The 27,909-nt window shown below is 41.3% G+C and overlaps 1 protein-coding gene across 2 annotated transcripts; it reads right to left on the bottom strand.

The window, feature by feature from the left end:
• Window positions 1–423: 423 nt before the first annotated feature.
• amer1 (APC membrane recruitment protein 1) lies at window positions 424–19,678 on the bottom strand. 2 transcript variants are annotated; one of them, XM_041195556.1, is made up of 2 exons: window positions 19,567–19,678; window positions 424–9,031 (listed from the first exon to the last, which is right to left on the bottom strand). In XM_041195556.1, the coding sequence occupies exon 2, from the start codon at window positions 8,923–8,925 to the stop codon at window positions 5,287–5,289; it is 3,639 nt and encodes a 1,212-aa protein (XP_041051490.1). In that variant the 5' UTR covers window positions 8,926–9,031; window positions 19,567–19,678; the 3' UTR covers window positions 424–5,286. The 2 variants fall into 2 exon arrangements, with proteins under 2 accessions (XP_041051490.1, XP_041051491.1); XM_041195557.1 differs by lacking the exon at window positions 19,567–19,678 and adding an exon at window positions 14,287–14,361.
• Window positions 19,679–27,909: the final 8,231 nt, after the last annotated feature.

Here is a 27,909-nt window from a genome sequence, read left to right as displayed (position 1 = left end):
TGATAGTAAAATGTCTTGATGTGATAAATAAGGTGAAAAGGTTGGAGCAGGATAGGTGGAGCCATATCCTACATCCAACTAATTTAAAAACAAAATCACAATACTACAATTGAATATATTTGCAGTCTCTTCAGTCTGACAAATGATCTCCATCCAAATGCTAACTTGTCCAGATTCTGATAATAGATGTATTTTCAATATATCCTTTTTTCATTTCATGCAACATAAATGGAAACTCTTTCTCACATGCAAACCGACGGCAACAAGGTTTGCCTGAAACGGTACATGTTCTATTCTATAAAATTAATATCCCTCAACTTCATAAGCACAAAGAAGCTACTCAAATCGCATCCTTAGTGACAGTAGCCTAACCACTTATAAATCAGGACTTCAGGAAAACCAAAATCATACGATAAGACAGGATTTTTTTTGCTCCGTTGTTGAGTTTTATTTCCTTTTTACACATTATTATGTAAATCATTTATTAGAGACACTTGATATTGGAAGAATAACAATGGCCATAAATATTTGGAGCACAACAGCATGATATTAATACAATTTACAACACATAATAGGCATTTCCACGCTCTATGAAGGTCATTATGTACAGTACAACATATTTACAACAGGTCACACTACACCAAAAAGTACACTGCATCATTTGAATGAAAGTAGCTACACTGACCACTTGATGTTTAGTTACCATAGAACATGTTATACATGCAAGCAGTACAAGAGACAGCCAGCAGTGTTCAATGTTGGCCAAGATGGCAACAGTAACAGTTTTATGGATGTAACTAACCCCATTGTTACTTAAGGCACCTCAGTACGTTTATTACACGCAAGAGACACACCACTTGGACCTTTGATGCTGGAACACACGCACATACATATCGTGCACAACAGAAAGCATGCAATATGAAATTATACCCAAATTTGCAAGAAAGGCTGGTATCAAAAAAAATTGAAAATGCATGCTTTGTAAACACGGTAAATGTTGGAAATACAGGGTCAATCACATCTAAAAAGAGAAAGGGTGGATTAACAATTTGCATTGAAACTCTTTCACCAGAACTGGTACAGAAGCTTTGCCCATTGACTTTTTAGTTGCTAACAGACCTGTTCCATATTTCCAGTTTTTTTCTGCTTAAAACAGGGTTAACATCATATTCAAATGTAGAGACAGGGTCCTTCCATGTGCTTAGGACTTTTTCATGCACTTCAGTATCTATTTAGAACACCCCCTCACCCAAAGTTTGATACTTCTAGATTTATCAGGTAGAGTAATGGAAAAAATGGTCGTCACAATTTTGTAAAACATTTAAGTATTTGGAGTACTTATATAAGTTTCAAAATGCTAAATAAAAAAAACCAATGTAGGTCAAAAAGGAAACAGTCTTCTCAGTATGGTTAGATATTTCCAAAAATGATGATCAAAGATTTTTTTTGTTTAAAAGACTAGTCCAAGGACAAGTTTAGCATCTGTCTGCTAGCTGTAGGAATCTTTCAAAAAACAAAATTTGTCTGGTCTCAGTCCAGTCTGCAAGTACAGGCAAAATCTAGCACTAACTCAACATCAGTTGGTAATGTCAGAGCTCACAGGGCGACAGGAAAGGAAAAATGTCACCAACGTAATAAGATGATGTTCTTCTGAGGTTGGTGTTGCAGGAAGTACCACCAATAGCTTTAAGCTGCATCTACCTGACTTAAGAATGCATATTCCTTATAATGGGTGCCTGGAAGAGGAAGAGTTCAATTTTTCCCAATAATAACATATCAATGAATACAAAATACACAAAAAAGGTTCTCTTTTTGCAAAAATCTGACTATAATAATTCACACCAGTATCAAATTAGATTCCACTTATTATATTTCCAATATTTGGTACAGCAAAGCAAAATGCTAATCAATTTATGTACAAAACAAGTATTAAAATAGTCCCACCAAATTTCAGTGAGTTAATAGTTTCACAGAAAATAATGCTAAGATTTTGCTTATGAAATACAAGTCATTCTCTGAGGTCATTTGATCATTCTTTATAACTACGTATGACTTTTCCATAAAAAACCAGAGGTCACAGAAATCTAGTTTAATGATGTAGCATTAGGAATTAATTACTGGAAAAATTATAAATCTTAACCTTTACAGGTAGTTATGCTAGAGAATGCCTTCTCACTGTCAAAAATCATATTTAAAAAATGTTGTTCTGTCCTTATTCAAACCGTTCCACAAAACTTAGATATAGTGAAACTCCATTTGTAGTGCAAAGCAACTCAAAAGAATAAAAGGTGCAGATCCATAACCAAGGAGAGATGTGGATGGGGATGGGAAAAGAATGTGAAAAAGAAAAACTGAGTTGTTACCAATTTATGGATAAAGAAATCTAGAGAACTATAAAACTTCAACTGGTTTACTTGTATGGAACAGTTAAGTTTGTCTTGGGTTATAATGCACTTGTTGTTGGGGGAAGTATTATGGTCCAGTGTGCCATATTATGAATTTTACTATTTTCAGGGCTATAGGGAATGAGCAGGGGAGTGAAACTAATTAGACACCTCTTTCAAAGAACTAGCACAGGCACAATAGGCCAAATTGTCTCCTTCTATGATGTATCATTCTATGATTTATTATTTGTGCTGAGATTTGCTGCCAAAGTACCATAATCTTGGATTCAAACCACCAGAGGAAGAAAAGTAGTAGCAATTATAGTGAACCTCTGAAAAATCAATTGCCCCTATTTCTACTCTTATGCAAAACATGACTTTCCACGGTTATGAAAGTGTAAATATATTTCAGGTGGCACTGTAATTGGAACAGGTGGTGCTACGGGAAATTTCCATCAGGTCCACACATCAACCCAGCAACTATTTCAAATTTTGAATGGAATAGAGGGCAGCAGCATTGAGATCTATACACCAGGATTTGTTTGCATATTTAGGAAGGGAGAAGAAACTTAGAATGAAGACCGTGACAGCAAGTCAACGCTGGTTCTGTAAACAGTTTGCATTAAAATATCAATGCATTTTACTCAACATTTTAGTTGTGGTGTAAAGATAAATAATAAAATTTTGGGGCGTAAGAGGGGAAGATGCAGCAACTCCTGCACTGCTGAAAGCAATGTCACATGCCAGGTACATTTCCACAGGCACTAGTCATGCACCAGCAATGTCTGTTCTGGAGGCTATTCAAACGTGCAGGGTGTTGCAGCTACAGCCAAATACACAAGGGGACCAAGCATGAGTTTTGAAATAACAATGTGCAGCAGGAATCCAGGCTGATTTTTTTGCCCTTCTAGACTTTTTTTTAAAAAAAAACTTAACAGCAACAAGAGAAACAGACAAATTTATCAGTTTGTATCAAGTTTGGACATTGAAATTTCACTCTGAATTTCCAACTTATACTATCTCTTGGCATTACAACCTTCAGCCACAAAGTAAAACTTAACAAGAAAATGTTAAGTTTTGGTTCTGTTTAATTGTTTAACTACAGTACTGACCTCATGTTATGTGACTCAAAGTCTCTAGGCACAACCCAAGTTTGAAAGGGCACAAAAATCTATAATTTTAATTGTATATTTCTCATGGCCCATTTTGATTTACTGTCACACTTCACCCGAATCCCAATTACAACACTGCACAGCCATATCGTACAACATTTAGCAGCAAATGTAGAACTCTAACCAGTTTTATGTAATATATAGATTTTGTAGTATTTTTCCCATTATTCTGTTAAGTGTTTCTTGTTACTGTTCATTTATCTTGAATGAATAATTATTTTGGTTATTGTAAAACTAGTTGTCAATTAAAGTGGGAGAGATATTTGTTGTCTGTAACTGTCTTGCTGAGGAATGGTTCCACAGTGGCTGATAGCCCTCCAATACTTTAACCATGTAAATATGCATAGCAAGACTAGGTAGTGAGTATTGGATGTGAGTATTGCTCAACCCTAGGAGACATCACAGATAAAGGCTGTCTAGCAGAAATGACTGGATAACAATCAAACAGCGTCTCATGGCAATATCCATCCTTTCTCTCCCCAAAGCTGGTTGAGTTTAAAAATAAAGGAGTCTCCCATTTAAGACGTTGATGAGAAGAATATTTTTCTCTTCGAGAGCAGTGGAGGTAGGGTCAATGAATATTTTTAAGGCAGAGGTAGATAGATTCTTGACTAATGGGAGGTCAAAGGTTATTGGGGGTAGGCGGAATGTAAAGTTGAGGCCACAATCTTATTGAATGGCAGAGCAGGCTAGAGGGGCCAAATGGACTACTCCTGCTTCTAATTCTTATGTTTGTATGTAACTTGACAAACAAATGGAGGATCTTAAAATTTATAGATTCAGTACTGTATTAGGAAGTACACTGACAAGGATATCAGGGAATTCAAATTAAGAGTTTTTAATCTAGGAGTTTATTCAAATCCTGATATACAAGCAATATTTCTTGCCAGAGTATTTACTAAGTAAGATTAAACACCAGTTAAACTACTCCACAGCAACTATTTCTAGACACCAATCTGTATAGCCCTTCACAGTGGAACTGCAATTATGTTATAACGGAGGGACTTCCTTCAAATAACAGATTCATCTGACACAACTAATCTAACATTTCTGATTGGTCCATTTATTTTAAGTGACCATATTCTTAAGAATGTGAATTGTGTCTACGTTCTTTTATTTTAAGGAGATATTCTTGAGAAAGATGGTAGCCCTGACACAGAGGATCCAAACAGAGGTAAATGGAGATGGATTAATATTAAAATCTATCAAGTACAGGAAATGCATACTATTTATTCTGTCGGATTGAGAACCCAATCTGTATGAAAAATCAACTTCGCATTCAATTACAGTTTAGTTGGTTTATACAAAACCATGCTCGGAACCCATGAAATTCTTGTAGATAATTGAGAACACATATACTAGAAGTACAAATAAATCAAGCTTGCACTGTAATGCAAAATTCCAAGCTGGTAACAGTCACATTTGGTATATTTTAGCACAACAATCCCTATACTTTGGCAGTATAGAAGCAGTATCTTATACCAAAGTAGTGGAAATTCTTATAATAAACCACTTTACCACATCTACGGATAGTTAAAAAAACATGCACTTCACATTTTAAAAATAGTGCTACACTAATACCTTTCTCTAAAAAAAAGTAATATCCAAAGCCTTTGGTGAATACGAAAAATGTTTTGTGACTTTACAATCAGTAATGTAAAAAAAAAGCACACATCAGGCAAATATTTTCCAATCCCCAGCTACCTTCCCTGCCTCACACTGTTAAAATGCTACATGTCCACTGTAGTGTTTTTATTCCATCCAACAGGAAGTTTCATTCCAAGGTCACTTCTCCCTTTAAACATGCTACTGTTGGCAGTTGTGTAAAGTCCAGTTGGATCCATGGCATGTTTCAGACTTTCTGCTTTATTTGCGCAAAATGGAGATAAAGCTGGAGATAGCCCTACAGCCCTACATCCTTTACCATTAAGTTCAGAGACAGAATCAGAATATGGAATCATGGGTGCAGTTTTGGAAAAATCATCCGCCTGTCTTTCATTTAATGAAGATGAAACATATGCCTGCTTGCCATTAGTGTTTTCTCTTGAAGAACTAAAAGAAACAGTCCCTGCCTGCATCTCACAACTGTCATTTTGCAATGGTAGATGGGAGGGTCTAACCAACTTTCTAGGATTGTGAGGCATCTTATTGTTAATGACAGGTTCCAGATGCCTTTTAGAAGTTGGTTGGCTCTGAGCTGTCAGTATAACAGAATTAGATTTACAGTGTAAACTCATATCTCCACCCAGGCCAGTGTGCTGTGTGCCTGAAATTGTATCCAAAAGGCAGAAAGATTTGAATGCTGTGTTTCGTTTATCTGAAGACAAAGGCTCTTCCTTATATTGAGCTAGCTGCCGCCCCAAGCAATTTGAAATGTCGGCTGTCTCCCGGGTTTCCAAAGAAACTGCATGACCACTTCTTTTGCCAAACCAATGAGAAGCAGATCCTTTCTTACTGTCCTGTTCATACTGAAAAACATCAGGGGACTGTGGGGCACTCTTTGATGCTGCAGTGAACTTTGACAGATACAAATCAATGAGTTCAGATTCCAAGCTGTCTGTGTCAAGGGACCTGCTTCTTCTGTTAAGGGATAACGGAGCTGGCAACGACGGACTTAATTTATAAAGGCTAACATGGCGTGGAAGACTGGCAGCACCCCAGCAATTGCCAAGGAAGGAATTTTGGGCACATATATGAAACATTCTGTCATCGCAGTGGTGATAAAGATCTTTCTCCATGTAACTGTCATCAAAGGCCTCATAAGATGCAGAAATTTCCTCATCAGTGACCATTTCACTTTGCTGGTCACACTCCTCCTCATTCTCAACATCAACAACATCAAACGTTACCATCGCTGGAAGAGCATGTATATCCTGTGTGAATTGAGAATTCGAATCAGAGCTCCCAAGACTATCAGCGAGATTGGGATAAAGTTTTCTATTAGCTGTGAATTCAACTAAAGCCTGTGAGTAATTGATAGCTTGTTCACATTTCCCCTCAGCTATTTCCACTACATTACAGGCAGAGGCATTTCCACAGGAATCATCAATTGCCTCTTTGACACTTGTACTATCCGAAACTACATTTTTTAAACCCTGATTCTCACCGTCTTTCATTTGTTGTCCCCATTTATCACATTTTTCACTTTTGTATTCTTGCGTGTAGTTTGTCCCTGACATCTTATTGTGAAGCTTTGTAATGCTGTGGCTTCCACACACACTCTGCCGGCACCCAATGTGTTTATTATTGGCTTCTTTTAGACAGCTAGATCCCTGGAGATCTGTCCAATTCTGCTCATCAGCTGTGTCTGGCATGTAATCATCTTTCACCTTCCCATTTCTGCTCAGACTATGTGAAACAAGTGGCTCTATGCACAAACCAGCTTGCTGGCTTTTGGCAATAATACTGACAGTTTCTGCATCAATGTTATTCAGTTCAGCATTGTGCCCATCACCAAAGAACATTTCCTTTTCTCGAAAGGCCAAGCCTTTTTTAAGTGCTGTCTTTTCACCTGGTTCCCAACAGGTCAGTTGTTGCAAGTGGGCTAATCTGATCTCTTCTTGCTGAATAAAATCAAATTTCTCTTGTCCTGAAGGAAGCAGAATACTTTGTTTGCTTGGGATACAAGAAACATTTATATCCCCTGGCACAGCGAAATTTAAAATGGATGTAAATGAGGTTCCCAAAGGTGACTTTGTTTCTAAAGACTGCTTGTCACTCGGAGGAGAATTCATGAGGCTATCATTCTGCTCAACAAAGAGTTCATACAAGGCATCCCCACTATAGCTATCCCTTGGAAGCCGTTCATTTTGGCTTTGGCTCATGCTATCTCCCCCTTCTTCATCATGTCCTGGGGTAGTGGAGTCGTAATAACCTTCGTCACTATTTGGTGCCGATTCCTGGTGGTCGCTCTGAGGTGTCACCAGTTCACTGCTGTTGATTGCACTATCTGTGATCCCTCTCAGAACACAAGGATCTGCCAGGTTGATATGCAAGGCAGAGTGCTCAACCTCACTGGGCGATCTCGGGCACTCACCTCCATCCTCTGCTATATTCTGACTGCTGTCGTAGACTGTAGCTTTCTCCCACAGTGCTTTCAGGTATTCATCATCCACCTCATCCGGAGTTGCCATTTCTTCCCCACCACCCTGGTAAGTAACTAAACACGAAGTTCGTTTCCCAGCTGTTCTTCCCCTCTCACCAGACACCGTACTTTCAGCAATACTATCATCATCATGGTCAGCAGTAATGTCCCCACAGCCTGTTAGGGAATCAAAGCTCTTCAGTGAGGTCACGTCACCAAAAATCAAACTGATGTGATCAAAAGAATGCACTGATGGTGGATGATGGTGAATGCAATGATCGTGGTCTATGCAATTAGGTTTTATAATATCTGGCATGCTACCAAAACTGGTGTCCATTTTAAGAATAGCAGCGCCTGCCTTCCCATTTAATGTCTTAATTTCAACTGGGCTGACTTTTCTTACCTCCGCACCAGATGTCTCAAAGTCACTTCTCTTATTTTTCAATGTATTTTCTGTTTTAATAGCACATGATTCAGATGAAAAACTTATCCTATTTGCAGTCCCAGTTTTATCTATTGAATCACCAGTCCCTGAATGGTTCATTTTACAGGAAGGCTTTAGATTTAGCTCCACCAAGCCCTTTTTAACATCAGCCCGCACTCCCTCCTCTCCTGCTGTCATTTGTTCCGTATGTGCAAAATCAGCAGCAGCATGGTTGCTGTCCAAAGAATCTCCTTTAGCAGAATCAACAGCTTTGTTCTTTTTGTGACGCCTGATACTACTAAACAGGCCCCTCAGTCCCTTCTTCGACCTCCGCACACTTGAGGTCTTGTCTGTGCTCCGTTTCTGAGCCAAACATTCAGAATTCTCTGACTGTAGTGATTCACCTTTATAGCAATCAGAGTTTACATTGCTATCAAGTGCCGAGTGCTCACTTTTAGAGCCATACAAGGTTCTTGCTGCAGCAGATTTCCAGCTAGATGAATCAGTAAATCCACTCCATCCAGTATCTGATCCTTCTTTCTGGTTGATGTCCAATACCACTTCACTTATGCCACTGTGAGTTTTGCTTTTGCTGATTCCCTTCTTAGAGGGTCCCTTTACTTGCCCTTTGTTCTTTAATGTGAAAAAGCTAGGTAGTGTGCAAATGTTCTTCCTTCCTCCAAACAGTTTGAATGCCGTTTTCTTAAGCTTCCCAGAAGACTGTTCAGCATCAGTGGCATCAGTACACTCTGATGGTGCGCGCACAGCTGCTCCCTGGGCCTGGTTCCCTCTGGCAAGTTCCCCACGGCCTGCAGACAAAGCCTTTGTTCCAGCTGTCTCTTCATTGCTGTCAGTTTCCATGGCAACTGTGTCTATACACAGGTGCAATCAGCTGTAAATTGGGTCAGATGCACAAGCACCCAAATCATCGTCACAAAGTCTGTATACCTGCCCAACCATCATTGTCCTACAAAAAAAAAGACAGAAAATCAAGTTGTAAACTTGAAAGGGAACATTTTCCACACATTTATTATTGCCTGACCAGCTATTATCTAGAGGCTGCTGAAATAATTTAACTTTACACGGCAATTTCAACACTGTTGATCACTAAATGAGAGAATCACAATTTAAAGATCATTTTTTAATGGGATTTTGCAATACTGCAATAATTTAATGAAAGGTCTCCATTCAACACTACCGATGCACACAACACAATGGAAAGACAATGTCAATAAAAACAACCACTAACTAAAACAAATTATAGGTGCTTATTTTTTCCCTGCACCCCACCATGACTCCTCCCATTCCTATCCACCCCCCAAATTACTGCCCTCCCCAGGTGACAGCACAGATTCTTTCAAAACAGTTCAGGTGCCATCACTCATCACCTCATCTAAGTAACCCCTGAGCCTTGACGATAAGTATTAGCATGCTATTTGACTGCAGAGGCAATTACAGCAGAGCTTGACCCTGCTCATAACGGCCAAGCACATATGCTTCCAAGCATGGACCACTAGGCAGAGATCGGGAACAGGAACACAGGGTCGTTCTGCCCACCACACATCACCACTCCTAACCCCAAAGGCTCTTTACTGAGATAATTTGTATTGCTCCTTATTGAAGTTAATGGCCTTTAAATTTGGCCTTGTTGATGACAAACACAGATGGCAGAAACATTAATCTACAACAAATGGAAACTAGCACCTTCAAAGTAACATGCAACATGGTTTCAGAAATGCTCAAATGGTACATCGCGTGGTGAGCAATGTGAGAAGAGAACAAAAAGCTATTCTGCACTTTTCAGATTGCACTACATTTCTCACAAATTGCTGAAAATGGGAATTGTTAATAGCACAGTGCTGACATCAGCGCCTCTGGAACTCATGAATATTGTACTCAATTATCTATCCCCTTAATCAATGGAAAAAAATGATAGAGAAAGATAGTGTGAATGACAGGAGGAAGTGGGACAAATTGGGGCCATTAGAAGTCATGGAGAATGAGAGAGTGGATTAAGAGAGAGAAAAAAAGAGACAAAAGACTAGGGGAAAAGAAGTAAATTTTTTTTTTAAAACCTCCAGAAATAATTTACTAATTACTGCAGTGAGATTCCAGTTTCTTTGCACCCTTTTTGGGGCTCCATGATCAGGACCATAAAAGATGTCCGTAAGAGGGTCCTTACAACATGAATTACCAATATTAAATGACTACAGTGAGATTAATTTACATTAATGATGTAGACCCAGCAATTTAATACATCCAATGAACTTCAACATGGAAAGTCAAGGCAAGATGGCAATTTGTTTTTGGCCTCGGGCACTGTTCTAATGACGCTCAATGGAAGCTTGAGGAATAGCACTTCGCCTCTTGATTAGGCATTTTACAGTCTTCTGAACTCAAGACCCAGTTCAACAATTTCAGCTCAAAACCACCGCTCCCATTTTTCCAGACAGTAGCAATAGGTAATGATTCTCTCTTGCCATTTATATGGACCATTGGACCCATCTTTTGTATCTTTCCTTAATCTGTTACCATCTCCTTTTGACTTGCACAATCATCCCTTCTGCCACTTAATCTATCCTGCACTCCATCCTATCAGACCTATCCATTTGTTCTTTTCTCCCCTCTCCTTTCCTTGCCTCTGTACGTGCTTACAACCTATTACATCTCTAACTTTTCCCAGTTCTGCTGAATGGTCCTCAACCTGAAATGTTAACTGTCTCCTCCTCCCCCCCTATAGATGCTGCCTGATTTGCTGAGGACGTGCAGCATTTTCTGTTTTTATTTCAGCTTTCAAACATCTGCTTTTGTATTGGTGATAATAGTAATTATTAATTATACTGGCTGGAGGGTGTAATTGTAGCATGACAAGTTTACAAAAGGAATTTCTATTCTAACTGTGGACACAAAAATCTATAATGGAAATATAAAAATAAAAGGATTTATGACCTTAAACAAAGGTTGGAATTACAGCTCTGGCCGCAGCCTAATTATTGCATCCTCTCAGCCTGCTTCATCCAAAACTTATACTTGGCTATGACTCTCCAGGTGAAATACCACAGAGGGGGAAAAAAAAATCGACCAATGAATATAAAAACTGGGGATTTTTTGTAAGAGGTTAGACACTCCACTCAGTTGGATATTGAAGATACACGTGGCAACATTTTACAATATTGTAAATAAAAAACAACACAAAATTATCAATTACTCCAAATTTTGGACTGCACCAGTCGGCAAAACAACCTGCTAGTTCTTTTCCAGTCAAAACAGTAGGAAAATTTCACACACCCATCATACATTTTACTGAAATCCTGATTTAAATATTACAAAATCAATATATTGGCATTGTAACCTTCTATCTATTTTCTACGAAGATGAACTACTTCCTCCCCACGCAATTCAATTACTTAATATACTCAGGAGTTCTTTTAAAAACCTAACTTGATTTCAATCCTTTGGTTCTCATGGTACAACTGCCAGCTGAGTGCAAGCAGCCCAAAATTACTAACAATTGTGTAAATAAAAATTCAGCAATGTCTGCGTTTGCACCATTAGACAAATACTCTGGATGGGAACAAAATCGATATGTTGGGGCTTCAGGTTTCCCGACTTTTGCTAGGGTACAGATACACTTGTGACAGAAGATCTTACCCAAGCACCAGCTATTTTTACATGCAAACACAAGTTATGCAACCTTGGAGGGCATCACGGCTGACACCAATCTTGTTCTCATCCAATACACTTAGTGTTATTGGACAACTAGCTAGAGTAGAAACTCTGGCTGATACTTTTCCCTCGTTTGTCTACCAACAGGAATAACATAACCTCCATTATATATAGTGCCATTTCAAAAAGAGTTGCATTTAAATAGTGCTTTTTGTGGCTGCAGGATAGCACCTTACAGTCAATGAAGTATTCATTTTACGTGTAGTTGCTGTTGTAATGTAGGAAAGGCACCAGCCAATTTGCACACAGCCAACTCCCAGGAGTAATGTGATGACGACCAGATCATCTGTTTTAGTGAGTTTGATTGGGCGATAAATTTCTTTGCGTTATTTGTTCTAGGGATGTGTGTTTCACTGTCAAAGGTAGTATTTACTGTGCATCCATAAGTACTCTCGAGAAGGTGGTGGTGAGTGTCTGTGGGTAATTTGGCTTTTTGGTATAGATTTGATACAATCAAGAAACGTTCAAGGCCATTTCAGAGGGTAGTTAAGAGTCAACCACATTGCTGGGCATTTGGAGTCACACTCAGGCCAGACATAATTAATAAACCTGGAATTAAAAAAATTAACTGAATTTAAATTTCCCTATGCTGAGATTTGAACTCGAGTCTCTGGAGCATTAGTCCTGGCCTCTGGGTTATTTGTCCAGTAACAGTTATGCCCATTACACAACCATCCCCAATGGACAGTCACTGGGTTTAACCACCACCTCCACTCTAAGTAATGCCGTAGGATCTTTTACATCCACCTGAGAGTAGACAGTGTCTCATTTCAACATCTCATCTGAAAGACCACACCTTAGACAGAGCAGCACCACTTCTGCACTGATGTAATTTTAGTGTTTTACATGGGTTAAAGGAGGCCACCATGCAGGAGGTAAGAAAGAAAGGTTGGATAGGAAGAGGGGAACTAAATATGTAATCAAAAATATGTACTTCTGAAAAGGGAATGAGAAGAAAGGGTGCCAGAGAAGTAGTTTAAAAAAAGAAATCCCAAGAGACAGAACATTGTGGCAAAAAGAATTGCCTCTAACAGTGGAAATGATTGATCTATGATAAGCAGTAAAAGGTATGCAGGATATAGATGGGTTCTACAGTTGAAAGAATAAAATCAGGCAGACCCAGAGAGAGCTACTGAGGGTAGGTCCTGTAAGATGACCGACATAGTTTGAGCACTGAGCAGAGATTAACCTAGAACCTACTGCTTAGAACCAATCAGGTGAATTGTTGGGTTCTTGTAAATTAATATAATTAAAAATTGATATTTCAGTTTCCACAAAGTACAGAAGACACCCTTTAGCTGGTGTAATAATGGAAGTGAAAATTATCAATGTCAGTACAGTGTAAAGGGTGTAAACAATTTGTATTAACAAACCCTGTATTTCAAGGTTATCTGTAGCCAATGAATTGCTACAAGCCATTTTAGATTATACAAATTAGTCATACTTTGACTAATGATACTGTCAAAATTCAATTCAAAGCAGCCAAACAGGGGTTAATTATTACTTGGCAAATATACAAGCAATAAACACAATTGTAAAATAACCTTTGTACAATGCATTTTTAAAATATAAACGACATGCACATTACCAAACACACTTAGGAGGGCGGGGCAGGGGGGGTTAGTGTTGGTGGCAAGATGTGAAATTTCCAATATTTAGAGGCCTAAAGGCAAATAAATAATTAGCAGGAATAAATGCAAACATCGTTGCCCTGAGAAAAATTAAAAATGGTACACTGCCCTCCAACAGCAACCAAGACTCAAATCTTTTCTAGAAATGTTTTCACCCTACTGAAGACAGCACAAAACAGCAGAGTGGTTATTTAATAATATAACTCCTTGGATCAAAAGTGGATATTTTGAATAAACTTTCTAAATTATAATCTAGCAACTGTCCAGGGGCCCAACAGAAAGCAGCCAAAAAACAAACCCATCAATTAAGGATGATTGAGTGGCAGATAATAATTAACATTGAAAAAAATGGGAGAACACAAGTCTGCAGCCATATTACATCCGCACAAGTCCCAGCTCCCAATTTTACAACAGTGGTTTTAAAATGACAGAGTGCTATCTGTGGCAGACATATCATTCTCCGGCTGGGGCCAGTACCCAACTAGCATAAAAGTGGTGAGTGCCACTCACTGCTCAATTCAATTTTTTGAGATCAGAGACCTGTCAACAGATGCAAAGCAAGATTTGGCCTCCTTCCCACTGGCCACCAAGGAGATCAGTACCTGTGAACCAGGCAAGAAACAATTCAAGTATAACATAGTGACAAAGCAAAGTGGAGAAAAGAAAATCTGTACAGGGGAGAAAGGAAACGGAAGATTAGTAAATCAGCTTTGCCAAGAATAGCATTAGTGATTGCCTTATCAAGTTACTCTTTTGCAAAAGGAATACCGTCGAAATATTTTATCATTTCAACCTAAGTTATTTGTGCTTGGAAATCTTATAAATGTCCGACCACTTATTATTGATTTCTATTTTTAATATTTACTTGGTGTTTATTGATTTGTCTGCAGTTCTTGTATTTATTTCCAAGTACTGTCTTACATTCTACAGTTGTTTTGCCATTCTTTCTCTGGTCCAAGTCACATCCTAGCTCAGATACCAGTTGACTGATGAACTTCCAGCTGAAGGATCAAGCATCAGCTCCAAATTAGGAGCAAGACCACCCTGGCTGACACACGTAAGAACTTTTCACAAATATTTCTGTCTTAACTATGTCACCTTGAGTTTCTTCCTGAAGCAGCAGTACAGCTGGTCAAACATCCCCACAAGTCCTGTTCCAGCTCCAGATTGTTATGGGATTCATCAAAAGATTCCCCCTCAGGAGTGGTTGAGGTGGTGGGGGAGTGGGGGGAATGCAGGGAAGGGAAAGAGGATGGGAGAAAGGGAATATGAGATGGGGAGGTACAATGGGAAAGTCAATGGTGTCTGGTGTTTTGCAATATCAGAGCAGTTTAAATTAGTCTGGTTTGATATTTCATTGTAAACCTCATTATACCAGATGAAAAATATCCCATAAAGGTTATCTTCCTGGATCATCATTTCATTAATTGATTTGGGTGGCTTTCTTGTTCAAAATATTATACAATTTTTTGCTTTATTTTGTGTCTTTTTAAACAATAAACTTCCCCAATCTAGTCCAGGCCCCATTGCCAACAAGACAGAAGCACTGCACTGCCAAATGTACTCTGACCCCAAACTCTAGCAGAATTCTGAATGTGAAATACTAGGACCGTTTTCATTCCCATACCAGAACTTCATAAGCCATCACTAAAACCAGGGCCTGCCAGCAATGTAGAACTGTAGCAATGCTAATCCCATGATCCCAAATAGCAATGGAAAACTCCACTGGTCAGAACAAAGCCTGTAAAAAGAGCCACAGATGTCTGACATTGAAACAGTTATCTTTGCCAACCAAAAAAACATGCCAGGCCACCAAAATTTTGTTGATAAGTGTAGGGAGTGCAAGATCCATCTGATGCAATCTTTTATAGGGTGATCTCAGAACAGTGCAGGAGCTTTAAAACCACAAACTGATTTTGGTGATCTGTCCACTACTGACAAAAAGCCACAAACGGGATCATCTGCTGCCCCATTTGCATTCCTTTTTTTTTAAATTGCAACCTGTTCCAACAAAAAGAGACAGGTAGCAACCTTCATCTTCCTGACTCCCAACCTCCTTTTCTTTCCAGGTATTTAATCACTTCACCAAAATAAACAAATTTCCTTCACAATCCTGAAATGTTCAGTTATGTCATCTTGAAAACCTATCTTGAAACTTGGTTTGTGGAACAGGGATTACTGGTAGCCCATGATGAGAATTACTGTCAGTAATACTACTCTCTTCATCTTTACCATTATCCTATGTAGGCTACCTTCCTACCCTGGCCATGCACAAGTACAGAAAGTTAGTGAAAATCTACAAACACCACAGCCTGTGTATTATACAGACTCACAGAATATCAATTGACACCTAAGCTAAATCAATGTTTGTTGAGGAGGGGTCTGGGAGTTATGCAGACATTAACACTGCTTGATTTTTTTTTTAAAAAGAGGAGGTTAAGTGAAGGAACTAAATGCCTGATAAATTCTTCATGCGACAGCCAGATCAAATAGAATAAGTTGAGAGGGGAGGTGAAAAGTAAAATAAGACTGGCAAGATGAGAAAATGAGAGAATAGAATGGTGGTCAACACAAAAGGGGAACCAAAAATCTTCTATCAGCATGTAAATAGTAAGTGGTGGAGTCCTATTAGGGGCAAAGAAGGTGATATATACTTACAGGCACAGACAAGGCTAGAATACTTAGTGTGTTAACCAGGAAAGAGGAATCTGACAAAATATCAATAGGAGCAGAGATAGTAGAAGCAATGGATAGGGTGAAAATTGAGAGGGAGGTGGTTCTGAAAAGGCTGGCTATGCTTAGAGTGGATAAGACACCTGGTTCAGATCACTTGTATCCTAGGGTGCTGAAGGAAGTGGGGATAGCAGACAGGCTTGCTATCATCTTTCTTCTTCCCTAGATACTGCAGAGGTGCCAGAGGATTGGAGAATGGCAAATATCACAACTTCTTTCAAAAAAGGATGTAAGGACAGTCCTAGCAACTACAGGCCAGTTAGTTTAACAAGAGTGGGAAAGAAACAATAATCAGCGTAAAAAAATCAACAGGCACTTGGAGAGGTTTGAGTTAATTAAGGGGAGCCAGCTCAGATTCGTGAAAGGCAAATCGTGCTTGACTAATCTAATTAATTTTTTTGATGAAGTAACAGAAAAGGATGTGAAGGGAATGCAGTGAATGTTGTTTAAATGGATTTTTAAAAAATGTTGACAAAGTACCACATAAAAGGCTTGTCAACAAAATTGAGGCTTTTGGAATAGGAGGGTCAATGTCCAAGTGGATTAAAAAATATTGGCTTAAGAATAGAAATAGTAAGTCATGGTGCATGGTTGTTTCTCAGAATGGACTATGGTCGGCAGTGGTGTTCCCCAAGGGTCAGTGCTAGGACCATTGTTTTTTTTTTATTATGGAGATTACTTGGATCTTGGAATACAGGGTAAAATTTCAAAATTTGCCAGTGATACCAAACTTAGCAGAGTGGCAAACAAAGAGGATGATACCAATTGACTGCAACATGACATAGGTAGGCTGGCAGAATAGGAAGACAAGGGGCAGATGGAATTTAATATAGAGAAGTGTGAGGAGATGCATTCTGGTAGAAGGGATGGGGAGGGGCAATATAAAATTTCTGGCACAATTTAAGTGTGTAGGAACAGAGGAACTTGGGGATGCATGTGTATTGATCTTTCAAGGTGGAAGGATATATTGAGAGAGTGGTTAGCAAAACATATGAGATCTTGGGCTTCATAAATAGAGGCACTGAATATAAAAGCAGGGAAGTTAAGCTAGACTTTTATAAAGCTCTGGTTCGACCACGTCTAGTATATTGCATTCAGTTCTAGGCATCACACTTTAGAAATGATGTGTAGGTTCTTGAGAGGGTGTAGAGGAGAACTATCAGAATGGTTCCAGGGATGGGGAATTTTAGTTACAAGGTTAGGATGGAAAAGCTGAGGTTGTTTTCCTTGGAGCAAAGGAGATTGAGGGGAAATTTGATAGAAGTGTACAAGAATATGACAGGTTTAGATAAGGTAGACAAGGAAAAACTGTTCCCATTACTTGATGGCACAAGGACTATGGGGCACAGATTTAAGATTTGGGGCAAAAGATGTAGGGGGAATGTGAGAAAGAATTTTTGTTGTACGCAGCTAGTGGTAATGACCTGGATCTTGCTGCCCACAAGGGTGGTGGAAGCAGAGACAATCAATGATTTCAAAATAAAATTGGACAGGCGTTTGAAGGAAATAAATTTGCAGGGCTACGGGATCCAGGGGTGGGGGGAGTGGAACTGACTAGATTGCTGCACAGAGAGCCAGTATGGATCGAATACCCTCCTTCTGTGCCATAAATGATTCTACGACCTGATAGTGGAAGTCCACAATAGACTTAAACTCTGGATGCAGAGAGTTTGATGAGCCAAATGGTGAATTCTTGCTCCAAACATCCCATGTTCTTACCATACACTTGGCAGCAGTGGCATATGCAGATACAAAAATAAGGCAACTAAGATGATTTTTTAAAGTTTCAAAAACTTTTGTGACAGAACATTTTTAGTGTTGAATTGCTCAGACTTACTTGCTGGGGGAGGGGGGGGGTGGTATTAGGTTGGTCAGAAGTTGTTAGAAGAGGAATTCTATTGCGATGGTACCAGCAATGTGATGCATGAACTTATTTTGCCTTAACCATTGCATTGATCAATACATTTACAAGCAAGTCATCTTAAATCCTGAAGGACTGCCTAAGATGACGATATTTACTGTGCTCTAGGCATCGTTTGACAATTGATAGCATTATTAGTACTCTGTATTAGTATAACAATTTACCAATGGATGGCTATGTTTGTGATTTAATCAACAAGGAATGGAGTTTTTTTCGGCTATTTATTCCCGTCTCCCCCCAGTTGCATTGAGTCTTACTGGACAATGGATCTACTGGCACCAGAAGCCTTTTTGGATGTTATCAATACCTCATACATGTTAACTCTTCATGCACAGTGCGGTTGGGCTATATAACAGTGCAAGGTCAAGCCTGGCAATCTTCAGAGATTAGAATCCTGGCTGATTTTTCTCCTTAGCCCAGGAACTTTGAAATAGCGGCCCCACTTCAGATCAGCTTGCTTAGCATAGAATCTAAGAATCAATCCAGATAACCATTCCAGCCTCATCAGAGCCAAACCACCTTTGTACCAGCTATCTGGTCTATTTTTACTTTGATATTTGTGCAAGTCTTTAAGTATCTTCCTTGACAAGTTTGAACAGTTACCACTTAAGCAGACAAGAATCAAATGAGCAGATTGCCTCATTATCCTTTTAGCATTCCATTTTTTAAAACAATACTCTCATAACTCAATTCTACTGCACGTCAGCCCCAGTGATCAGCACACACTTGTGCTGTCCAGCCTCAAAGAAAAATTAAAACACAAATGTTCTGAGAGTTGCAATTGCCCTGCCCTTTATTATCTTTAGTCAAAATGACATGACTTCTACTATGTTCAATACAATTAACTACTGTATTATAAACAGAGCAGGCATCTGGCTATGAGATTAGGGCCAAGACTCAATTGTTATGATTTTGTTCGAACTAAACACATCTAGCAACACCAAAAATTCATCAGCACCCCACAGTCAGAGGTTAAGGATACTACCCTTAATCCTCAGATATTAAGTAGCCTGGTACTTTGCCAAGGAATGACAACGTTGTTACTGGGTTTATTATTTGGCATGTCGCTACCAAAACTACCAATAACTTAGCCTCAGCTAAAATTACTTCCTCCAAACATGATCTCCAATGGTACTATTGGATATTTGAAACAAGGCAAATGTAATAATTGCACACATTTGGCTAAAATCGTGGGAGAATCAACATTGAGCGACTCAGCCGGACAGTAAGGGGGACTAGTAGAAACTTTTGTTGGAGTTGCCGAGGTGATGGTGTCAGCGCTGCCGGCGGTAGCTGCTGAATGGGTCAGCCTGCATGGAAACCCCATTCTGTCCTGCTCCCAGAGCCGGGGCTCCATCACTCAGCCATTCCCCGGCTCCAGGCCTTGTCCAAGCCCAGCTCCAGCTGCTGGGAGCCCTGCTTTATGTTTAACCTGGAGCCGCGGTTCACTCTCACCAGCCCCGGCTCCCCTCCACTCTCTCTCTCACTCACCTCCTGCCTCTGACTGCAGCCGCTCCAGCTCCCAGTCCCGGAGCCGCTTCCAGCCATTTGGCCTGAGTCAGGCCCCACTCCGCGCCGTCGCCACGCCCAACCCATGATGGACAGACACCAAGTCCAATCAGCACCGGCTCCCGCCCGCCAATCAAGGAGCTAGGAGGCGGGACTTCCGTCAGCGACAGTCAGAACCGAGAGTCATAAGAGTTATACGGCGCAGAAACAGGCCCTTCGGCCCATCGTGTCCGTGTCGGCCATCAAGCACCTATCTATATGGCGTTTCAAGTGCTCATCTAAATACTTCTTAAATGTTGTGAGGGTTCCTGCCTCTACCACCCCCTCGGGCAGTGTGTTCCAGATTCCAGCCACCGTCTGGGTGAAAAAACATTTCCTCAAATTCCCCCCTAAACCTTCTGCCCCTTGCCTTAAATCCATACCTACTGGTTATTGCCACCTCCGCGAAGGGGAAAAATTTCTTCCTATCTACCCTATCTATGCCCCTTATAATTTTGTATACCTCTATCAGGTCCCCCTTCAGCCTTCTCTGCTCCAAGGAAAACAACCCTAGCCTATCCAGTCTCTCTTCATAGCTGAAACGCTCCAACCCAGGCAACATCCTGGTGAATCTCCTCTGCACCCTCTCCAGTGCAATCACATCCTTCCTATAGTGTGGTGACCAGACTGCACACAGTACTGTGACCTAACTAGCATTTAATACAGCTTCAGCATAACCTCCTTGCTCTTATATTTTCTTCAGAGATAGTCAATACCAAGGGGCAGAGTAATAGAGAGGACTGAGACAGAGGGAATATAGAGAAGTCAAACAAAGGACAATATAGACAGGACAATAGCAAGAACTGAGACAGGGTTCGGGCAATAACAGAGAGCTGGCTCAAAGAAGGGCAGGACTGTACTAAATATTCCTGGATACAAGATGTTCAGGGAAGATAAGGAAGGAAAGGAGGAGGGGTGGTAGTATTGATTAAGGTGAACAGTGCAGTGCTGGAGAGAGAGATGTTCTTGAGGGGTCAAGGGCAGGATTTGTTTGGCTACAGCTAAAGAGCAAAGAGGTGCAATTACATTGTTTGATGTAGTCAATAGGCCACCAACTAGTAGGAAAGGTGCAGAGGAACAAATTTTCAAGAAAATTACAGAGACATGCATGAATTAAAGATTAGTTATAATAGGTGACTTTAATTATCCAAATATAGACTGGGATAGTAGTAGTGTAAAGGGAAGAAAGGGACAAGAGTTCCTCAAGTGCGCTCAGGAGCATTTTCTACAACACTATATTTCCAGTCCAATGAGAAAGGAGGCAGTGCTGGGGTTAGTTCTTGGAAATGAGATGGGCCAAATAAACCGAGTGTCAGTAGGGGAATTCTTAGGAAACAGTGATCATTGTATCAAAGTTTAGGCTGGCAATGGAAACGGACAAGGACCAATTCAGAGCGAGAATAACTAACTGAGGAAAAGCCAACTTCAATGGGATAAAAATGGATCAGGCCCACATAAATTGGAATCAAAGGTTGGCACGCAAACTGTAACTGAAAATGGTCTGCCTTTAATAAAGACAGAGTTCGAATATAGTCAAGGTATATTCCCATGAAGAGGAAATGTAGGGCAAACAATCCAGAGTTCACTGGGTGACAAAACAGATAGTGATTAAGATGAAGCAGAAAAAGTGTGTTTATCACGTGTTTTAGGTGGATAATGCAATTGAGAACCAGGTCAAATGTAAAAGGTTTAATGGGCAATTAAAAAAACAAATAAGAGAAGCAAAGAACGAGTATGAGAAAAGACTAGCAGCTAACAAAATATTGAATCCAAAAGTCATAGTAAAAGGGTGGTAGGAGGAGGAGTGGGGCCTATTAGGGACCAAAAGAGGATTTAAAAATGGAGGCAGTGGGGAATGGTTGAAGTATTAAGTTAATGCTTTGCATCTATCTTTACCAAGGAAAAAGATGCTGCACATGTCATGGAGAAAGAGGAGGTCACTGAGACACTTGAAAAGTTTAAAATTGATAAGGAGGAGTTATTGGATAGGCTGTCTGTACTTAAACCTGATAAGGCACCAGAGCTGGATGAGATGCATTCAAGGATACTGCGGGAAGTGAGAGTAGAAATTGCAGAGGCAGTAGCCATAATTTTTTATTCTTCATTAGACTCAGGGATTGTACCAGAGGACTGAAGCATTGTAAATGTTGCACCATTGTTCAAAAATGGTATGTACCATTCAGGCTACTTTATGGGCAGGATATTGGGGTTGGCAAGCGGGGGGAGGGGCCCGATCGCCGATGCATAAAATGACACGGGATGACATTGGGCAGAACTCCCGACGTCATCCTGTGTCATTTCAATTTTCAGGTCGGCAGGGGCTCAGCCAAATTAGCTGTGTGCCCACCGATTTGTCAACGGCTAATTGAGACCATTTAAAAAGTAATTAGACTAGTTAATGGACCTGCCCGTCCAACCTTAAGGTTGATGGGCAGGCCGGGAGCCCTGGCAGGCTTCAGAAAAAGAATGAAACCTCATCCACGGGCGGGATGAGGTTTCATGTAGGTTTTTAAAAATTTAATAAAAGCTTAATTAAAAGTGATGGACATGTCCCAACTCATGTGACAGTATCACATGAGGGGACATGTCAGGGAAATTTAATTTCTCTACATGTACCATTTTTAAATTTTGCACTGATCTCCCTGAGGCGCTTAGCCTCAGGGAGATGAGTGTGATCTTCAGCACGCATACGCAAAAGGGCACACTCCCAGCTTAGGGAATCCCCACCGCACCCCCCCCCCCCCCGCCCCAGCCGCACAAAGAGCGCATAGCACTTCCTGGCAGACATCATGCAGGGCAGGCCTTAACTGGCCCACACACGCCTGTTCCTGAACTTCCCCCCCAGAAGTGGGCAAAATTCTTCCCTTTTTTATTTAAATGGACAAATGACAGGATTGATAAAATGGCTGCCACTGACCACATGATGGTAGTTTTAGAAGTTTCTGAGCAGTTTAAAAATGGACATGGCTAACACATCACACCCCTGGAATATAACATTCCTTGCATTCTATAAACATTCCAGCCAAGCCAACACAAAAGATAGTAGACAAGACGTCTGCACCAGCCTGATATGGACAAAGGCAGAGCTATTTATGATTCCTCATTTCCAACATTGTGCTAATGGTTCTACAGTTACCTGCTCAAAGCACAGTGGGTTTAACCAAGGACCTCATTAGCTGAATAGCTCAATCTGAAACCACCCTGTCACATGACCAAGACTTGAGCTGTTTGAATTGTTTTAATTAAACAGCTTTTGGGTTTTATCTTTAGTTACTTTTTAGCCTCAGAAGAGATAACAGGGTTCCAGGCTATAACATCCTGCCTCTGTCTACCATTTACCACTTAACAGGTAGCAACAAAGATCTTTGCCCATGGTTTAAGTTGCCTGGTCCTCACCTATGCTGGGTTCTACTGGAATGAACTTCTGTATGTGTGCCTAGAAGACTAATTCATGGCTACGTGCCTTCTTCCATTGCGGAAATCATCGCTTCTGGAAAAGCAGATCACCCTGCAACAGTTTCAGCCTACTAACCACTGAATGAATACACCATTGGACTTTTTGATTCTGAACTCAGGTAAAACCATAATTCTTATTTTTATCGTGGTCTTTGCCCTGAACCCCTTTCTTTCCCTTATCCCTCTTTAATTGTATGAATGCGAAAAGGGGCGGACATTGCGAAACACCTTCCCACATTTTGTGTATGTAAAATGAACAACCCCTCTTATTTTACCTTACCCCATGTTTGCTGTAGGATTATTAATAGAGGACTGGACCCCTCCAAAACTGAAAGTTTAGGGAAAATGCCACCACTTATAAAGAGGGAAATCAAAAGTCAAAAACATCTTTCTGTTTATGGACAGGTGGTGAGAGGATAAATTAGGGCTGTTTTACATTAAATCCCCTCCTGTCCATAACACCAGCAACTGCAAGACAGTCAGTTGAACCTCTGTGGTGGGGAAGCTTTTAGAAACGATAATTTGGAACAAAATTAATAGGTACTTGGACAAATGCAGGTCAATTAAGGAAAGCCAACATGGATTTGTTATGGGTAAATCATGTTTAACTAACTTGCTTGAGTTTTTTGATGACCTTTCAGAAAAGGTTTATTACGGTAATGCCATTGTTGCTGTTTACATGGACTTCCAGAAGGCATTTGATAAAGTGACATAAAACAAACCTGTGAGCAAAGTTATAACTCTTGGAATAAAAAGGACAGTAGCAACATGGGTACAACAGGTAATTCTGTTTTTGTTTTGGATTTCCAGCATCCGCAGTTTTTTTGTTTTTATCTCTGTGTTTAATTGACTGCCACTGCTCTTCAAGAAATGCCTACCTCCTTGAAGAAGTTCTGTTCCTCTCTGCGACAAGATTTCCGGATTTCTCTGTTGCCTTGTTCACCTTCATTGCTTTCCATTTCTCTCCTAGTGTTTGACAAGGTGTTTACTAAAACCCGCTTTCACAGCCATATCTCCTTTCTCAGTGACTGTCTCCGTCTCCGACTTACCCCACATGGATTTCAACTGAAATTCCACCCCTCATGTTTCGAACCCACCCAGGATTACAGGTATCTCCGGGACATAAAACGTTTCTCGGACTGCTGTTCCCGTCACATTCTGAAATCCACTCTCAGTGCCATGCGCCGCCATATGAACACACTCGACCTCTCCCTCCAGCAGCACCGCCGTACCCTTTTTCAAAGCTGCGCGTGCCCCCAGTTTCATTTTATCCTTCGGCTCATCCGACGCCTCAACAAGAAACTTTTTCTCTTTCTTTCAAGTGCTAAGGAACGCAAGCTCCAACAACTCATCGACACCAACACCCATCTAGGACCCTCCACCCCTGCCCGTCCCTCCGTCCCCACCCCATCTTCCAATCCCAACCCCAGCCGTGTATTCACTATACCCCCTGACCTTCCCCTCTCCGATGCTGAACGTTCAGTGCTCAGCAAAGGACTTAGTTTCATACCCTTACGCCCTCACCTCAATGAATTTCGGGCTCGGCATGATACTGAACTCTTCTTCCGCCGTCTTCGTCTCCGGGCTCACTTCTTTGGGCAGGAGTCCTCTCCCAGTTCAACGGATCCTTTTACCCATCTTCAATATTCTCCCTCCACCTGGACCCCTCCCTCTGGATTCTTACCTTCTCTCGATCTTTTCATTGAGAACTGTCGGCGCGACATTAGTCGTCTCAATTTCTCTGCTCCTCTCACCCATTCTAACCTGTCTCTCTCTGAACTTACTGCACTCCATTCTCTCAGGTCCAACCCTGACATTGTCATCAAACCCGCTGACAAGGGTGGTGCTGTTGTTGTCTGGCGCACTGACCTCTACCACGCGGAGGCTGAGCGTCAACTCGCAGACACTTCCTCCTACCTCTCCCTGGACCATGACCCCACCACTGAACATCAAGCCATTGTTTCCAGGACTGTCACTGACCTCATCTCCTCTGGGGATCTCCCTCCCACAGCTTCCAACCTGATAGTTGCCCAACCTCGGACGGCCCGCTTCTATCTCCTACCCAAAATCCACAAACAGAACTGCCCCGGTAGACCGATCGTCTCAGCTTGCTCCTGCCCCACAGAACTCATTTCTCGTTATCTTGACTCCCTTCTCTCTCCCCTTGTCCAGTCCCTTCCCACCTACATCCGTGATTCCTCTGACACCTTACGTCACATCAACAATTTCCAGTTCCCTGGCCCCTACCGCTTCCTCTTCACCATGGACGTCCAATCCCTCTACACCTCCATCCCCCACCAGGATGGTCTGAGGGCCCTTAGCTTCTTCCTCGAACAGAGGCCCGAACAATCCCCATCCACCACTACTCTCCTCCGTCTGGCTGAACTTGTTCTCACGCTGAACAATTTCTCCTTCAACTCCTCTCACTTCCTCCAAATAAAAGGTGTGGCTATGGGTACCCGCATGGGCCCCAGCTATGCCTGTCTCTTTATGGGGTATGTGGAACATTCCTTGTTGCAGTCCTACTCCGGCCCCCTTCCACAACTCTTTCTCCGGTACATCGATGATTATTTCGGTGCTGCTTCATGCTCTCGTCAGGACTTGGAAAAATTTATTAATTTTGCTTCCAATCTCCACCCCTCCATCATTTTCACGTGGTCCATCTCTGACACTTCCCTTCCCTTCCTTGACCTCTCTGTCTCAATCTCTGGTGATAGACTGTCCACCAATATCCATTACAAACCCACCGACACCCACAGCTATCTCGACTACAGCTCCTCACACCCCACTTCCTGTAAGGACTCCATCCCATTCTCTCAGTTCCTTCGCCTCCGTCGCATCTGTTCCGATGATGCTACATTCAAAAACAGTTCCTCTGACATGTCCTCCTTCTTCCTTAACCGAGGTTTTCCACCCACGGTCGTTGACAGGGCCCTCAACCGTGTCCGGCCCATCTCCCGCGCATCCGCCCTCACTCCTTCTCCTCCCTCCCAGAAACATGATAGGGTCCCCCTTGTCCTCACTTATCACCCCACCAGCCTCCGCATTCAAAGGATCATCCTCCGCCATTTCCGCCAACTCCAGCATGATGCCACTACCAAACACATCTTCCCTTCACCCCCCTTATCGGCATTCCGTAGGGATCGCTCCCTCCGGGACACCCTGGTCCACTCCTCCATCACCCCCTACTCCTCAACCCCCTCCTATGGCACAACCCCTTGCCCACGCAAAAGATGCAACACCTGCCCCTTCACTTCCTCTCTCCTCACCGTCCAAGGACCCAAACACTCCTTTCAAGTGAAGCAGCATTTCACTTGCATTTCCCCCAACTTAGTCTACTGCATTCGTTGCTCCCAATGTGGTCTCCTCTACATTGGAGAGACCAAACGTAAACTGGGCGACCGCTTTGCAGAACACCTGCGGTCTGTCCGCAAGAATGACCCAAACCTCCCTGTCGCTTGCCATTTTAACACTCCACCCTGCTCTCTTGCCCACATGTCTGTCCTTGGCTTGCTGCATTGTTCCAGTGAAGCCCAACGCAAACTGGAGGAACAACACCTCATCTTCCGACTAGGGACTTTACAGCCTTCCGGACTGAATATTGAATTCAACAACTTTAGGTCGTGAGTCCCCTCCCCCATCCCCACCCCCTTTCTGTTTCCCCCTTCTTTTTTTTTTCCCAATAAATTATAAAGATTTTCCTTTTCCCACCTATTTCCATTATATAAAAAATAAAAAAAAAAACCCACTAGAGCTATACCTTGAGTGCCCTACCATCCATTCTTAATTAGCACATTCGTTTAGATAATATCACCAACTTTAACTTTAACACCTATGTGTTCTATTGTACTATTGTTGTTGACATCTTTTGATGATCTGCTTCTATCACTGCTTGTTTGTCGCTACAACCACACCAACCCCCTCCACCTCTCTGTCTCTCTATCTCTCCGCCCCCCACACACACACCTTAAACCAGCTTATATTTCAGCTCTTTCCTGGACTCGAACTCAAGTTCTGTCGAAGGGTCATGAGGACTCGAAACGTCAACTCTTTTCTTCTCCGCCGATGCTGCCAGACCTGCTGAGTTTTTCCAGGTAATTCTGTTTTTGTTTTGGATTTCCAGCATCCGCAGTTTTTTTGTTTTTAATTCTGTTTTTGTTTTGGATTTCCAGCATCCGCAGTTTTTTTGTTTTTATCTCGAAACGTCAACTCTTTTCTTCTCCGCCGATGCTGCCAGACCTGCTGAGTTTTTCCAGGTAATTCTGTTTTTGTTATGGGTACAACATTGGCTGAGTGACAGGAAACAAAGAGTAGTGGGTTTTTTTGTACTGGAGGAAGGTTTATAGTGGAATTCCCCTAGGATTGGTGTTAGGACTCCTGCTCTTCCTGATTTGTGTCAATGACCTAGATCTTGGTTTACAGGGCACAGTTTTAAAATTTATGGATGATACAAAACTTGAAAAGTATTGTGAACTGTGAGGAGGATAATGTAGCACTTAAAAAGGACATAGACAAGTTGGTGGAATGGGTAGAAAAGTGGCAGATGAAATTTAGTGCAAAAAAGTGTGAAGCTATTCATTTTTGGGGAGACAGTGGCATTGTGGTGATGTCATTGGAGTAGTAATCCAGAGACCCAGGCTAATGCTCAGGAGACATGGGTTCAAATCCCATCACAGCAGCTGGTGGAATTTAAATTCAATTAATTAGTAAATCTGGACTATAAAGTTAGTCTCAGTTATGTTGACCATGAAATCATTGTCAACTGTTGTAAAAACCAAATCTGGTTCACTAATGTCCTTTAGGAAAGGAAATCTGTTGTGCTTACCTGGT

The sequence above is a fragment of the Carcharodon carcharias genome, chromosome 9 (assembly GCF_017639515.1).
Source record: "Carcharodon carcharias isolate sCarCar2 chromosome 9, sCarCar2.pri, whole genome shotgun sequence".
Lineage (NCBI taxonomy): Eukaryota > Metazoa > Chordata > Chondrichthyes > Lamniformes > Lamnidae > Carcharodon > Carcharodon carcharias.
Note: the sequence above shows the minus strand (reverse complement) of the source record. Positions and strands in the feature narration are given on the sequence as shown.

Coding starts and splice junctions, on each gene's coding strand:
- amer1 (XM_041195556.1), bottom strand. CDS start 8,925: ATGGAAACTGACAGCAATGAAGAGACAGCTGGAACAAAGGCTTTGTCT.